We start from the raw sequence: 16645 nt of genomic DNA on the forward strand, positions 1-16645 counted from the left end.
TTAAAAAGGTGAAAGGATAAAGGTGTATGCAGGAACTAGTATCGAAAGTTGCAGAAATCTCAAGTCAGGCTTGAAGCTTAATTATAATATAAAATAATAGAAAACCTAGCCAATAATAGAAGAAAAATACTAACTTCCATATAACCCTCTTGGGCCAACAGGAGCATTATTCCCCTAGTAAAATGCCACTATATTCTACTTATATAGCAATTCAAAAATGTGCACCCCACACACACACTCTCATTTTAGTCTCACAATAACCTGAAAGGATGTCATTGTCCAACAAGGTCAGTCAGACTCCAAAGCCTAAACCCTTCACTATCACACAATTCTGCTTCCCATAAAACTAAAAAACTTTTCTCCAACTATAAACAAACATCAAAGATAAAGGTATTCTATTAAAACCAAGTGCTGAATGTGTATTCATTGAAGTTTTATTCATTATTCCCTTATTCTATCATTATTCTTTATATATATTTTTAAGTCTTTGTGTTTTTTTTTGTTTGTTTTGCGGTATGCGGGCCTCTCACTGCTGTGGCCTCTCCCTTTGCGGAGCACAGGCTCCGGACATGCAGGCTCAGCGGCCATGGCTCACGGGCCCAGCCGCTCCGCGGCATGTGGGATCCTCTTGGACCAGGGCACGAACTCGTGTCCCCTGCATCGGCAGGTGGACTCTCAACCACCGCGCCACCAGGGAAGCCCCAAAGTCCTTTTTACATTTACCACACATTTAAGAAAAAGCAAAAAATGAAACAAAAATATTTGCAACAAAGTGACAAAGAGTTTAATATGCCTAGTATTTAACAAAGACCTTTCATAAATCTACTGATGACAAAAAAGCCAAAAGTAAAATGAGCAAAGGACCTGAAAAGCAAATAAACACTGAGATATCATCAGATTTGGCAAAGATGAAAAGACTAAAATAACCAGTGTTAGTGTGAGTCTAGGGAACCCAGGCCTAGCCTCTATGGCACTCTGGACCTGGATGCTCCTGAATTACCTCATTCATAACGTTTATTTTAATACCCGGCAAGTTGACATGTTTGTCTCTCCCTTCACTGAACTCTTTAAGGACATCTTAATCCTTGTTATATCCCCAGTAACTAGTGTCTAGCCTCTAAGTGACACTCATGAATCACCTAAGCAACATGTCCGTGAAAGGCAAAATCAGAGCAATCAGAAATATCTGGGTCTGAGATGAGAGCAAAGATGGCTAGACTCTGATAGTATTACTTCCTGAGGCCTCTGCATCTTACCATCTACCCAGCTGCTGAAGGCAAAAAATTCAATGAGTCATCCAAGATTTCTCCTTTCCTGCACAAAGATTAAGAATGGCCAGTAAGCCAGAAGAAGTGTGTTTTCTTCTTTTCTTTTTGAGGTTCACATTGAATCCACTATAGGGTTCTTTTTTGTGTGTGTGTGGTACGCGGGCCTCCCACCACTGCGGCCTCTCCTGCTGCGGAGCACAGGCTCCGGACACGCAGGCTCAGTGGCTATGGCTCACGGGCCCAGCTGCTCCGCAGCATGTGGGATCCTCCCGGACCAGGGCACGAACCCGTGTCCCTGCATCGGCAGGCAGACCCTCAACCACTGCGCCACCAGGGAAGCCCCTAGGATTCTTTTTTCTAATTAATTAATTAATTTTATTTTTGGCTGCGTTGGGTCTTCATTGCTGCACGCGGGTTTTCTCTAGTTGCAGCGAGAAAGTACTATTCTTCGTTGCAGTGTGCAGGCTTCTCACTGCAGTGGCTTCCTTTGTTGCAGAGCACAGGCTCTAAGTGCATGGGCTTCAGTAGTTGTGGCATGAGGGCTCAGTAGTTGTGGCTCTCCAGCTCTAGAGTACAGGCTCAGTAGTTGTGGCACATGGGCTCAGTTGCTCCACAGCATGTTGGATCTTCCCAGACCAGGGATCCAACCCGTGTCCCCTGCATTGGTAGGAGGGTTCTTAACCTCTGTGCCACCAGGGAAGTCTGAAGAAATATGTTTCTAATGAATAATCAATAAAATTGTGACTCTCAGATTTCCCATTTCTACAATGTACCCTAGTTTACTACTGTCATTAAAGCTACAACTATCTGAAGCCCATTTTTAAGGTACAACCAAAAAAAGCTATACAAAAAACACTGAACAACTATATTTCTAGATGTAAGCAATATTTAACCTAATGTTAAAGGTTAACGTATCCCAATGATTTTTAAGTTAGAAAACACTTTTGGCATAAGTCAAATAAAACAATGACTATAAGGAGAAAAAAATATTGTCCTGGTCCCCAAACAGGCCCTATTATTCCTTTTGGTGATATAGATTGGTATGTTCTTGGTGGGATTACTGGTGACATATCAATCTTTCCTCTTGAAAATAAAGATTTTTTTCCCCAAAAATCATGAGACAAATGAAAAATCCTTCAATTTTTACCATTTGTTGCTTCTACAATTAAAAAAAGAACTTCTTGGGCTTCCCTGGTGGCGCAGTGGTTGAGAGTCCGCCTGCCGATGCAGGGGACGCGGGTTCGTGCCCCGGTCCGGGAAGATCCCACATGCCGCGGAGCAGCTGGGCCCGTGAGCCATGGCCGCTGAGCCTGCGCGTCCGGAGCCTGTGCTACACAACGGGAGAGGCCGCAACAGTGAGAGGCCCACGTACCGCAAAAAAAAAAAAAGAACTTCTTCAATTCTTCACCAAAATCAAATCCAAGCAAATTCAGATCTTAATATAAACACCTCCTGGATTTTTAAGATTCATGCAGAGTAGCATTTAATAACTAAAATGGATTACATTAAAGACATTATTCTGAAATTACATAAAAACTCATGATGATTCTCCAAAATAAGATAATAAAGAACATAATTATTGACATATAATTAAGAACATATATAGTAAGTTTTGACTGCTAAAGTTTAAAATTCAAAAAGAGGGACTTCCCTGGTGGCCCAGTGGTTAAGAATCAGCCTTCCAATGCAGGGGACGTGGGTTCGATCCCTGGTCTGGGAACTAAGATACCACATGCTGCAGGGCAACTAAGCCTGTGTGCCACAACTACTGAGCCCGAGCGCCGCAAAGAAGAGCTCATGCACCACAACGAAAGATCCCACATGCTGCAACTAAGACTCAGTGCAGGCAAACAAATAGATAAATATTAAAAAAATAAAATTCAAAAAGAAAAAAATTTTTATTCAGGTTAACAAAGGGGAAAAAGCATCCCAAAATAGTCACTGCCTCAAAAGTCAGGAGGCTATAAAAAGTTTTAATGCAAATAAGGATTACTGTAATAAATATCAGTGACTAGCCAATCATAAATGCTTAAGATTTCAGGAAAGCAATGATACTTTTTAATTTAGTGCCATAGATAAACTCAATTTAACTCTGCAATATGAAAAACCCACTTTTTTCTTGAAGACCTGGGTAAAAGAGAAGAGAACTTAGTAGAGTATATAAAATTCAGTCTTCATCTTATCAAAGAACTACTAAAACCCAGCAAGAAATACAGGCATATTTAAACTAATAGGTAACGTAATGAGAACATAGTAGATATCTTTAAGATTTTTTACTCTTAAATAGAGGTGAAACTTCGATATAATAGAACAAACAGTAAATAAAAAAAGAGAAGGAAGGTGGTTTATAAAGTAATGGACTAATCTTCAAGATATTTTGAGTGAAAAAAGGTATAAACTACAGTATGTTACCTTTCGCGTTGAAAGGAGCAGGAGACTGTGTGTGTGTGTGTGCGCGCACACGCACGCGTATGTACATGTTTTTGGTGGTCTATATAAAAATTAGCTTTGGAAAAATAAATAAGAAACTGTTAACACAAGGGCTATCTTGGGGGAGGGTAACATGGTAGGTGGAAAAGAGTAAAAGGTAAGCTTTTCCTCAGTTCATCCCTGTGTGTACTTTGAATTTGATCAATGTGAATGTATGTATAACAAAAGAAAAAATTAAAAGTACTTTACCTTGCACCATTGTTCCTAATGACTTCCACAGTTTCTTTAACAAAATATCGATCCTTGACATACGCAAAAATATCATCACAAATTTCATGTAAGCGTGAACGATGGGTAAGGTTGGTCAAGTATAAAACTGGAATAATTAGTGGTTCTGGAAAACTCTGAAGATTCTGTCTTGCTTTTTTTTCTGACTCAAGTGCTTCCTGATAGGTCAGTCCAGGTCTACCCGTCACAGCACAACTCCACACCAGACTGTTGCACAGAATGGTTCGTTCAAAAAAGTCACTGATTAAAAAACAAAAACAAAAATCCATTACCTATCATTTCACAAATTTTACATTAAAAGCTGATAAAAGGATTGTTCCTTTATTGCAAAATTTTACATAGACTCATAGAACTCAAACAAAAGTTTAGTAACTGGTCAACTTACACATTAATATTACAAACATAAGAAAAAGTATATTTAAACTAGACATTTATATTTTGCAATTTACAGGTATATTCAGCCAAAATTGGATTTTGATTTCTATCAGTTTTGAAACTGAAGTGAAACAAAATAAACTCAACCTTTCTTTTTTCCTTCTAATTTTTAAGCTTTTTGTTCCAAAGCAGTCAAAACATTGTCAATTCAAGCACTTAACTATGAATTTTGAAAGGTTTTAACATAATAGTGAAAAACTGGGAAATCTAAGCATCAAACAATAAGAGAAAAGTTGAATAAACTATAGTACTTCATATAATGAAAAATCACAGTCATGAAACAGAAGGAGAGTTTTTAAATAACGTAAGCAGGGAAAACAACTTTCCAGTCTGCTTCCCTCCCATATTTTTTCAAAGTAAAAGCTTATCCAAACAATATATATAATACGGTCCCACCTGTGTTAAAATTAAAAAAGAGAAAGGAAGAAAAAGAAAGGGTAGAAGGAAGGAAAGAAGGAAGGAAGGAAGGAAAGTAGAGAAAGATAACTTAAGGAAGCATAAAACATTCCTGGAATGTTATACAAAAATCAAGGTAACAGCTATAGAATGGGGATGGGACTTAGGGACCATTCTACCCAGTGTTTTTCTGCACTGTTAGGATTTCTTACTATAAGCACTAATTTCTTTTCAAAAACTCTATTCAGTCATTTTTAAAATGCTAGAGATCTACTATATGGAAAGATTTCTAAGGTATATTAAAGAGAAAAAAACTCAAAATCACTGAATGACATAATTCCAAATGCATTATAATAATAGCAAAAACGTGCAAATGATCGTATTTATACAAATACCATAAACAAATATTCCCTATGGAGAAAGGGAGGGACTGGGAAGGAAGGAAGAGGAAAATATGTTATTCTAAATAGTTCCATATTGTTTGAATTTTTATAATGAGCATGTATTCATATTGTTTTTATAATAAAAATATTTTTTAAACAGAAAAGGTTAGACATATGCAAAAAGATTAACAGTAGTTGCCTCTAAGTGGTTAAGATATGGGTAAATATTTTGCCCACCTCTATATTTCAGTCTACTTTTCAACAGTTATATGTAACCAACATAATTCACTATTCTCTAACTTTTTCTCCTTCCTGAAATATCCCTTTCCTTCTCATCATTCTAAAAATTATTAAAACTGTTACATGTTTACTTCCTTGTTAGTATATCTGTACAGGTTACCCCTGTAGTAGTCTGATCTCCAAAGAAGATTTGGAGTAATTCCATTAAGATAGTTTCATTTGCATATTTGTCTGTGGATTCTATGAGAACAACAAAAAATGAAATCTATGGAAGTAAAGAGAAACTAATCATACCTTAACATAAATGAGATCTAAAGAGATAATATACATATGTCAACTTACATGACTAATTCAGTACAAGGGAAATCCTTTTGAAGTATGTACCATTTAGTAATGGGGATAATGGGTGTATATCATTAAAATACAAAGTAAAAAGTGATTATATTTACAAAACAGAGGCAGATATCCTTCGGGAATTCAGAGGAAGGGAAGGAGGAGAGGCAGGCACAAAAGATCAAGAAATGCTAGAACATCTTTGGGAGGAACTGGCATGAAGAGTTAGGATGAAAAGGAAAAGTGGAGTTGAAGAAAAAAATGCCAGAGGAAAAAAATGAATATAATTTGATTCTTATAATAAAATCTATGTCAGATAAATAGCTAAGTGAGAGGAAACAGACATACCCAATAGAGGGTTATCAACAGGGCAAAATAAAATGAATGAATGGATGGATCTTGAAAGAGGTCTTATTTAATTTTTACTGCCTAAAACTGCAGTTCACTTAGAAAGCTTTATAAAAGTTTTAAACTTTTTCCTTTAGAAACAAACACAGATTCCCAAGCCACATATATAATGTGTGTGAGATATTCTAATAATTTAAACTATTTATCTAGTACTACAGGTGACCTTTGAACTATGGGGGGAGGGAAGGATAGAGGTGCTGATCTCCACACAGTGAAAAATCTGTATAACTTTACCATCAGCCCTCCTTATCCATGGTCAACTGTAAGAAAAATATATTTCAAATCTAGATGTTATACATTAACTAGTCTCTAAGCTAGTGCTATCAAAAGTAGAATGCTAGCTACACATATAATTTAAAATTTTCTAGTGGCCACATTTAAAAATTTTTAAAGACATTCTAATGAAATTAATATATTTTATTTAACCCAATATATTCCAAAATAGTTCAATATGTAACCAATATTGAAATAGTTTATTATTTTTTTTTGGTACCAAGTCTTCAAAATCCAGTACGTATTTTACATTTACTGCGCATCTTAATTCTGACTAGTCACCTTTCAAGTTCTTAATAACCAATGGCTCCTGCGTTGGACAGCACAGCTCTAGCCATAGCAGGTGGGTATTTGATAGCCTGGGGTATTTGCTGCCATTGCAGGGGGACAGACTTTAGACTCAGCTGCAATAAACACTATTCTGTTTAGATTTGTTACCATTGTTCAAAATACCAAGGAGAAGAATGGCACAAGTGCCACAAACCTCCACTAAACATGTGGATAGACAGTAACCAGCGACAGTACAGCTACCCTTCTTCACCCAGGTTCCCAGAGCCTCCTGCAAAGTGTTTGTTCTGTTTGTTTCCTTTGTGTCTATCTACCCTACAAAGGTCTTACATTATAGTCCTGCTGTGCACAAAGATCCACCCTCAGGAGGAGGGAGGCAGGACACACTACCACAGCGGCCATCTTTTTAAATTAATTTTTATTGGAATTTTCTTTCACAGTGGCCATTTTAAAGCAAGGGAAATAAAGCCCAAGGCTACTTCTCCCTATTCATCACTCCCTATTCATCATGGCGCCATCTCTAACATTACATACCTTCACTTACATCCACGTCTATATTCTGCTCTTCACCCATTCAACATACACATTCAAATGTGTAGGATTTTGTTAATAATGCTGAAACTCTAGGGGATAGGTTACAGTGCCTCTTCAATTTCAATATTATAAGAATATAAATAACAAAAATCTTACAAGCAGCACATTTTTATTATTGTGAGTAAAACTTTATAAAACACAAAGTACTATTTTATATCAGTTTAGACTAATACAGGTTATTATGTCTCCAATTTATTGCTACATTCCTTCAACAATCCTCTTTACTAGAGATGGGCGTACTACTGGCCCGGAGGTCAAATCCAGACTTCCACCTGTTTGTCGAGTTTTATTGGAACACAGCCACACCCACATCTTTAGGTATTGCCTATGACTGCCTCCTCACTGTATCTGTAGAGTTGGGTTGGTGCAACAGACATCTAATGGCCTGAAAAGCCTAAAATATTGACTATCTGGCCCTTTAAGAAAAAGTTTGATGACCTCTGCCCTTTGCCATTATTTCTTAAGGAAAAATTGCTTCTGAGTTACCAGGTCAAGTACTGGTAAGAACACACTTCTAAAACAAAGTCAACAAATTAAGGAACAAAGGGTAACATATTGTTAACTTGCTGAGTATTTGGAAAACTAAAAACCTAAGAGAATAAGATTAAGAATGAAGTGACATAAAAACCAGAAACCAAATACAATTCAGAAAAGATAAATGCAAAGCATACTCTATTTACTTAATGGCCCAAAATGTATTAACTAGACGTAAAGCAAGGTAAGAGAGATACAGCCCAATACTGCAGAAAAGATCTAAGGGACATAAGCAAACTCCTCTGTCTACAAAATAATCAGTAACTGAGAAATGCAGCCATAGGTTAAAAGCTAACACAATTCCTGACTAAAACAGCATATGGTATGCAAGAGAAGGAAAATATGGTTTATAAGCTTAGAAAAGTAGTAATTGCTAAAAGACAGCATAGGTTGTTCTAACAATTTCCTTCACTGAAGGGGTTACAAGAGCAGGAGATTAGGTGATCATGGGCATGGCAGACTATACATGCCTTATAGGGAGAAATAACTGCTAGATGAAAATTACATTTATTACATTTATTCATAAATGGTGAGGGGGAAAGTTCAATTATAAAGCTTAGTTTAAAAAAACACTTTACTATTACTTTGCACTTTACTTAGTGCTGCCTCAGACGAACTTAAGATAGTGACATACAAGGCAGGCTCCTAAAATCTGCAGATGACATTAAGGTGAGGAATAGCAGTACAGATTTTTAAAATCTAGACAATGAAGACTTAAGTAGAAATCAACAAAGGTGAAACATTATAGCTCCATCTTTCAGGACCCAACTCATATGTTATCGCCTATCTGAGGGCTTCCTCAATTCCCCAGCAGTTATCAGTTCCATTTTCTATCAGTTCCATTTTCTATGTTTCCATTACACTGGCTCCTCAGAACATATGTGATTTATGCCACTGTGTTATAGACATACAATCACTTCTCACTAGATGGGGACAAATTATCTCAGCATCTCCAAAGACTTTCCAAAGTACAGTGTTAAGAATAAGCAAATATATTCTCATCGGCAGTCCACATTTACTTTTATGTGTATCTAAAAAGAGAAAGTACACATGTGAATGGGAAGAAGAAAGCAAAGTTATCTGAATCTCAGCTTTGTCACTTGTACAATATGACTTGGGTAATTTATACAAACTTCACTGAACCTGGTTCCCCTTCTGTAAAATGGGGACAATGTGTTCCATAAACAGTTAATATGAAAATTAAATAATACAGTATGCCCAACATACTATATGTGCACTCAATAAACATATCAATTCTTACTGCTTAGGTACCCTATTCGCAGAGAGATCCTAGAAGAATACACAGAAGAATAACCTGTACGGTAGAGCAACAATGTCAGAAGAACACATATAAGACCTGAGAATCTTTGAAGAGAAAGTTTGGCATTGGGAAGGAGGTTAGGAAAAGGGATTAACTGTAGAAGGATTATCAGTGAACATCCAAAATCCAATCTGGATGCCCCAAGTATAAAATCTTATCAGCTGCATAGTGGTAGACTATTTGCAAAGAGGGTTGAAGGTGTGCAGGCTCCTTAGAAATGACTTTCACGCTCTTCTCACAAGAGGTAGAGCCTATTTCACCACCCCTTGAATCTGGGTTGGACCTGAGATTGGCTTTGACCAACAAAATACAGAAATGACATTGAGAGATGTCTACTCTCACCCTCCTGGAACTCTGAGACCAAGGTCTCTGGAAGAAGCCGCCCAAGTTAGCTTTCTGAGGATGAAAGACCACATGGTGAGAAATACCATCCCAGTATATTAAATTATCACATAGTACACTTTAAATATGTTACAATTCTGTTTGTCAATTATACCCGAATAAAGCTAGAAAACACACACACACAAAGAAAAGCCATCCCAGCTGAGGTCCCTGACATATGACTGAGGCCACCTCTTACTCCATCTAGCTTCAGCCAAGCCTGACTTCATCTGACTCCACCTAAATGAGAGAGCACAGAGAGATGAGCAGAAACCACAACGGCAACCCAAAGAATAGTGGGCAAACAAAATGGATGGCTGTCTGAGCCACTAAGTTTTAGAGTGGCGTGTTATAAATAACTGATAGATATATTCTGTCTGCAGAAAAGAAACATGGTAGCCTGCTAAGCAGATAAAAGGTTAAAATGCAAAAAAAAAAAAAAAAAGTATTTAGGAATCTCTGTTATACCATCCACAGAAAAAGGACTCATAGACCCAAATACCTGGGCCATGTGGCAGACTTATTCCTAAAGAGGAGCTGAACATCTAACTTGAAGACGCTAGCTATTAAGATTATCCTACTCTCCTTGAAAACCCTATGCTCACGAAAGGGGCTTCTGATAATAACTAGATTTCATACATAGCTTATTATCAGTTTGGGGACTGGTCTATGTGAAGGGCACTTTTCCCTATAAATTAATGGCATTCTGGTTTTTACATACAGTATCTAGAATTTAATCACTTGGGAGTGTAGTAAAAAACTCAAATGTCTGAGCAGACTGTAGATCATGGTACCTTCACAACGATCTAGGCAGCCAGCTTGAATTCCAAGCAATGCCCCTATGTTTTTGGTGCATATTTATGCAAACTTTAACAAATATTAGGAAGAATTCTCTATAATAAGCACTATGTGATGGTAAATATGAACACAAACTCTAGAGTCTTAGGTATGTGAGTGAGAACTCTAGTGTCACCAGTTGCTAGATAGGTCGTTTTTGAACTGATCTTGGACTTACTCTTCCTTCCTCAATCCCAACCTCCTCATCTGTAAAAAGAGGACAGTTGAAAGGACTGAATTAACAAGTTGAGGAGCTGATGAACAATGAAAACAGGATGCTTTATAAATTAGTCAAACACTTTTCACTGGACAGCCAGATTGAAACATAAGCTGGTCTGTCAGTGATGTTGTGGAAGAGACTCCTACATTGTATATGAAAAGTGTGATTCACTCACAGATGGGAAATACATTCCAATTCCAAGAGTCTAAATGCCTAAAAACAGAAGTCATTTTATTAAGGAGATTAAAGCCACTATGTAATACAAATCATTTTCCTAGCCCACAAATCTAGAATTTCTGGTGTTCAGACTTGACTGCTCCTTATTTGAACATCGACAGACAAAAAAAAATTTTTTTAAACAAAATTATTGTCTGCTAACTAAATTACAGAATAAATTTTTATCTCCTTTAAAAGATTAAACTATGCACTTTATTCTGTTCTCTTTATCTACGAGCTTCGTTTTTCTTATATTTTTTCCCCTAGGTTCCATATATAAGTGAGATCATACAGTATTTGCTTTTCTCTGTCCAACATTTCACTTAGCATAATGCCTTTGAGGTCCATAGGTATTGCTGTAAATGGCAAGATTTCATTCTTTTTAAAGACTGAATAATATTCCATTGTGTATATGTACCACATCTTCTTCACCCATTTATCCATCAATGGACACTTAGGTTGTTTCCATATCTTGGCTATTATAAATAATGCTGCAATGAACATGAGGATGCATATATCTTTTCGAATTAGTGTTTTCATTTTCTTTGGATAAATACCCAGAAATGGAATTGCTGTATCAATATGGCAGTTCTGTTTGTAATTTTTTGAGGAACCCCCATACTATTTCCCATAATGGCTGCACCAATTTATATTCTTATCAATAGCGCATGAGGATTTGTTTTTCTCCACATCCTCCCCAATACTTGTTATTTCTAGTCTTTTTGATTACAGCCATTCTAACATGTGTGAAGTGATACCTCATTATGGCTTTGATTTGCCTTTCCTTGATGATTAATGATGTAGAGCACCTGCTGGCTCTCTGAATATCTTCTCTGGAAAAATATCTGTTCAGATCTTCTGTCCATTTTTAAATCAAGTTGTTTTGGTTTTTTTGCTATTGAGTTATATGAGCTCTTTGTATATTTTGAATATTAGTCCCTTGTCAGATATAAGATTTACAAATATTTTCTTCCATTTCGTAGGTTGCCTTTTCATTTTGTTAATGGTTTCCTTTGCTGTGAAGAAACTTTTTAGTTTGACGTAGTCCCACCCACTAGTTTACTTTTGCTTTTATTGCTTTTGGTGTTGAATTAAAAAAAAAAATCATTGCCAAGATGTATGTCAAGGAGCTTACCACCTATGTTTTCTTCTAGGAGTTTTATGGTTTCAGGTCTTATGTTCAAGTCTTTAATCCATTTGGAGTTAATTTTTGTGTATGGTGTAAGACAGTGGCCCAGTTTCATTCTTTTGCACTTTAGCTTATGCATTCACCTACAGTTAATGTGCTATTTTTAATGAGTCTTCTTTATTTATGGAAAGCAGGTCAAACAAGAGCTAGCAATTAAAGAGCATATAGTTAAAACAAATAAACAAAATATAGGAGTTTGAACTGTATAATCACCAAGTAACCATCTTTGTCATAGTCCCTGTCTCAAAGAATTCAGAGTCTAGGAAAAGAGAAAATGTGATGCAACAAATACATTGCATTACCATGCAATAACTGCAGATGTTACACTAGATAAAATGAAGGGTGACCGTTGCTGCTAGAAGGACAAAGGAGGAAGTGTTAGGCTATAACATCAGGTAAGACACACAAAACACTATTTAGCAATTAAAAGGTCACTGGCAACCTGTACTAACCAGAGTTAGAGGCAGTTACTTTGCATTATGCTGGGAAGTGAAAAAGGTGCGGAGGTGTAGTAAAACTCTTTGAGACTGATTAGAGAAAGTTATATTCAAGAAATCAAAAACCCGAACAAATAGGTGAGCATAGTGATCTTCAGACAAATACAAAAGAAAAATATTCAAAATAATGTACTTAAAGGATAATCTTCAAACAAATTCACATAAACCAATTTGTGATTTAACGAATTAGTGAAAACAGATGTTTCCTTCATAGTTTCTCCAGACTTGTGGCAAGGGTCAGATTACCATAATCTGCAGACCACCATATACCATCCACCATGAATGCATTTTTAGAAAGATCTCTTTGTAATCATCTAAGAGAAAGTAATCCAAATTTTAACACAATTAAATGGCAGTCTTCTTCCAGTTTTGTGCCAATTCAAAGTCATAAACGTTAATAGCTAAGAACATCGGTAGTTCTGCTTTGGTCAGGGTAAATGATTAAATATCTTTGCTCCCAAACCAATCACCTCTCTTAAACTGCTTGTAATTTCCAAAAACCCAAACGCTTCAGCACAGAGCAAAGACATTTTAATTAAAACAAAACATTTTAATTTTAATATCATAAGACTACAAAGGACAAAATTAAAACATTTTAATTTTAATGTCATAAGACTACAGGGGACACAGTTCCTTAACATTAATGGAAGGTAGGTTTGGAATACCAAAAATCTCTTCCTCTATCATCAAGAACCTAAGTATCTGAAAAGTGTTCAAATTCAAAGAGGCTTGGGGCCATATTTATGCTCCCTTCTAAAGTGAGAAGAGTGTCTCAAAAAGACTGCTTACATAAAAGAAGAAAAGTTTAAATTTAAGCCCATTTCCTATCTTGTTGGTGCTTTTAAATACAACTTCTTGAAAAAAATTCAGAATTACCAAGGATTTTAACCTAAATCTTCTTTAAAAGTAAGACATCATCCTTGTCAAGTTACTTAATCCAAATTCACTTAAGTAGTTACAAGACTGAACTCTATTTGAGTAACAAAACAAGTCTGTACAGGAGCAGAGTAAGATGTGCACTTGTATTTAAAAGTACTGTCTGCTGAAAAACTTCTCTAGATATGACATGTTTACGTGTAACTCCTGTGGAGCCGAAGAAAAAAGGCTTGCTTAAAATAAAAGCTCAAAGGAACTGTCCTTTCTAACTTCTCTAGTCATTGCTCAGACAGGTGCTGAGTTTGCTTAACGCCCTCCCTCCAGCAAGCCCTCACTCAGAAAAGGTGCCTCCTACACACAATTTATTTGGTTGCTATAACACTTGGTTTCTAAGTCACAAAGGGACTCCTTCTGAGTGGAGAGGATAAAGCATAAGAAAAAGGGAGGATCAGGCTGTTTCAGTGATTGATCAATTCAGGTTCTCACTTGGTGATCCTGTTTAAACACAGAGCTCTAAAACGCCCCGTTATTTGGTGGCACGGGACAAGGGGATCTCTTGGGATAAACCAGGCAAGGGACTAAAAATTGAGGGGTTGAAACTACACAGGCAGCAGCTCCGGATTCTTGTCAAAACAAAAGCGAGTGGCACATGTCTGGCGGCCCCATGCGCAGGGGGATAAAGAGGAGGCTGGCTGGGGTTGGAGTTGAACTTGTCTTAGCCCCCTCCCCCAACTCCCACCGCCGCGCTCCCGGCTACGCAAAACCGAAAACGAGGGGGCGCCCAGGGCCCTGCTCTCTCCCCCTCCTTTTCCCCCGCCCAGTCCCGACTTCTTCCTCACCCGGTCTCCCGGGGGCGGAGACGCCGAGTTCCCCAGGGCCGGGAGTTAGTCACCGAGAAGAGGCGGTGACAGAGCGCACGGCTCGCTTCGCACACTCCGAGGCCTAGCCGCACCGGACCAGAGGCGGCCGGCGGAGGCTCTAGCGTCCCGGGCTTGCCGGGGAGCCCCCTCCCCGGAGTCTCAACTCCGCTCCCACCCCACCCCCGCCCCTACCCTGGGCAGCTCCAACGTCAAGCTCCACTCCCGACCGAGGAAACGATGCCCAGCCCGGCCGTTTCCTGCCCCCGGGGGCAGGGATTCCCTCCCCGGACCGGGGAACCGCGGCTCCATGCCGCTGACCCGAGCGGGGATCCCCTCGGCCGCCGGGCGGGGATCCCGGAACTGGCCCCGGAGCGCGCGTGTGGCCGCGGCGGGGAGGGGCGAGGCGGGGAGTTTCCGCCGCTCGGCGGCCGGGCGGCTGCCGCGACTAGAAGCTGTCCTCACGGCCGGCCAGGGACCCCAGCCTCCTCTGCCCCGGCCGGCTCTTCCCATGCGCGCCTCGGCCGGTCGGGCCTCCCGGGGGCCCCGCGCAGTCACCGTGTCGGACTCGGGGGCCAGAGAAACGCGGGCCCGTGGCCACCCGTCACTTTCCAGTCGCCCCGCCAGAAACCCGGGTCTTGGAAAAGGAGAGAAACAAAAGGACGCTGGGGAGGGAGTCCCCACACTCCCTCGCACCCCCCGCGCCCGGCCCGGCCCTTACTCGTAGTGGCGGAAGATCTCGTTGGTGACTTTACAGTAGAAAACTTCCTCGTCGGGCCGCAAGTCCGCGGGCGGCTTCTGGCTCACAAACGGCTTTCGGTGTAGCAGCGGCATCTCGTGTCCGCCCGCGGGCTCACCCGGACCCTCGGCCGCCCGCGCCGGCCCCGCTTCCCTATCAAAATTGGAGGGAAAGGAAAGCCGGTAAGGTGGGGAGCGCTCGGCGGCGGCGGCGTGGGCCGGTCGGCGCGCCGGGGGAAGCTCGACTGCCTTTTGTGTGACTGACGCGCTGCGGCTGCCACCCGAGCTGAGGTCGCTTCTGTCGCGGTCGGGGTATTGAGCCAGCGGAGCCGCCCCACCGCCGCACGCCGGGCTGCCGGTTCACAATGGGGCCAAACGCCCAGCCGCGGGCAGGCGGTGCGGGAGCGGCGGCGGCGGCCCCCTCCCCCAGCCCCTGCGGCCGCGGGGCTCAGAACGTGCTCGGCGCGCAGCCGGCCGGCCCGACGCCGCTAGGGAGCTCGCTGCGGGCGGACCCCGGCGCCGCTCCGCTTTGTTCCCCCGCTCGCCTACACTTCTCTGCCGGCGCCGGCCGGCTCCCGAGCGACCACACCAAGCCCCTCACCTGCAAGCACGCCGGCTGCCACTTCTCCACCTTCTCAACTACAAAGGCGGCGAGGGGAGGCTCTGTCCCCCCGGGGGGTCGCTTCTCGCCGGCCCCTCCGCGCCGCCGGCCGCCGCTTCTCCCGCTGCCACGGCCTGGCTCCTCGCGGGGGATCGCGTCCCACCGCCACTTCCCCGCCTCTCGGAGCTCCTGGGAAGTTTCTGATCTACTTTCGGCTCAGAAGGAGGAAGAGCTGTTGGGAGGAGCTTTTCACTTCTCGCTTCTACCTTTTTATTGGCTACTCGATGACTTTTACAGCCTGTCACTGATACAGGAAGAGACGGCGGAGAGCCTGGGAGAGCTACATTATTAATTAATGGAGCAACCCCTTGTGAAGAATCAGAAGCATCCTCCATGTTTGCGATTATCAGCCCAAAGATCTGGGGAGAGAGCTGGGGTTTCAAACAAATAGCTAACAAAGTAAAGCCTTCGTCTTCAAGTCTGACACCAGCGCTTGGTTCCACAATGGGAAAAGGATTCCAATTACGATTTAACTTGTATTTTAAGGATGGGAAGAGAGATGAGCAATAAGAAGTGAACAGTATTTTGAAATTTTCTTTTTCAGAATTAGAATTCACCTGTCTAAAAAAATACTTTGCTTGTATAAACATTCATCTTGAAAATACCTTTCTTGACACCGTGCTCTTTAATACTTAGGACAATTCAGTCAAAGTCTTAGCAGAGGAAAAGACCAAGAAAGTATACGTCAGAAAATGTCATCATGCCTATAGGACCCGCTCATATTTAAAACTAAAAACCACACCTTTAAAAAGTAATATTTAGAGTACGCCGCTGAATATATTATGCAAGGGATCAGTATTTAATTCAATCACTCAGAATTTTAAAGATTATGAATTTACTAGTGAAATTTCCCCTAAAACAACTTTCCCATATCTATGATTTCCATTTGTTGAACTAATTTTAATGCATATAATACATGTGACTTTTGAAGTAAAAAATATTCGAAACTACACATAACTCCAAATGTTTGCCAGCTTTGTAT

General features: G+C 40.4%; 1 protein-coding gene across 6 annotated transcripts in view; it reads right to left on the minus strand.

The window, feature by feature from the left end:
• BAZ1A (bromodomain adjacent to zinc finger domain 1A) overlaps window positions 1-15717 on the minus strand; it is a 94323-nt gene extending 78606 nt beyond the window's left edge. For 4 of the 6 annotated variants that reach the window (XM_089907592.1, XM_089907594.1, XM_022570733.3 and 1 more), the window contains exons 1-3: window positions 15604-15717; window positions 14986-15156; window positions 3948-4226 (exon numbers count right to left, since the gene is read on the minus strand). In XM_089907592.1, coding sequence (XP_089763718.1) covers window positions 3948-4226; window positions 14986-15098 — 392 coding nt within the window. In that variant the 5' untranslated portion in view covers window positions 15099-15156; window positions 15604-15717. Of the gene's footprint in view, window positions 1-3947; window positions 4227-14985 lie in introns of all 6 variants that reach the window. The other 2 variants (XM_089907593.1, XM_089907591.1) reach the window with 2 other exon arrangements.
• Window positions 15718-16645: the final 928 nt, after the last annotated feature.

Source organism: Delphinapterus leucas, chromosome 2 (genome assembly GCF_059928025.1).
Source record: "Delphinapterus leucas isolate spDelLeu-1000000601 "Yukka" chromosome 2, BTC_Dleu_Yukka2, whole genome shotgun sequence".
In the NCBI taxonomy this organism is placed as follows: Eukaryota; Metazoa; Chordata; class Mammalia; order Artiodactyla; family Monodontidae; genus Delphinapterus; species Delphinapterus leucas.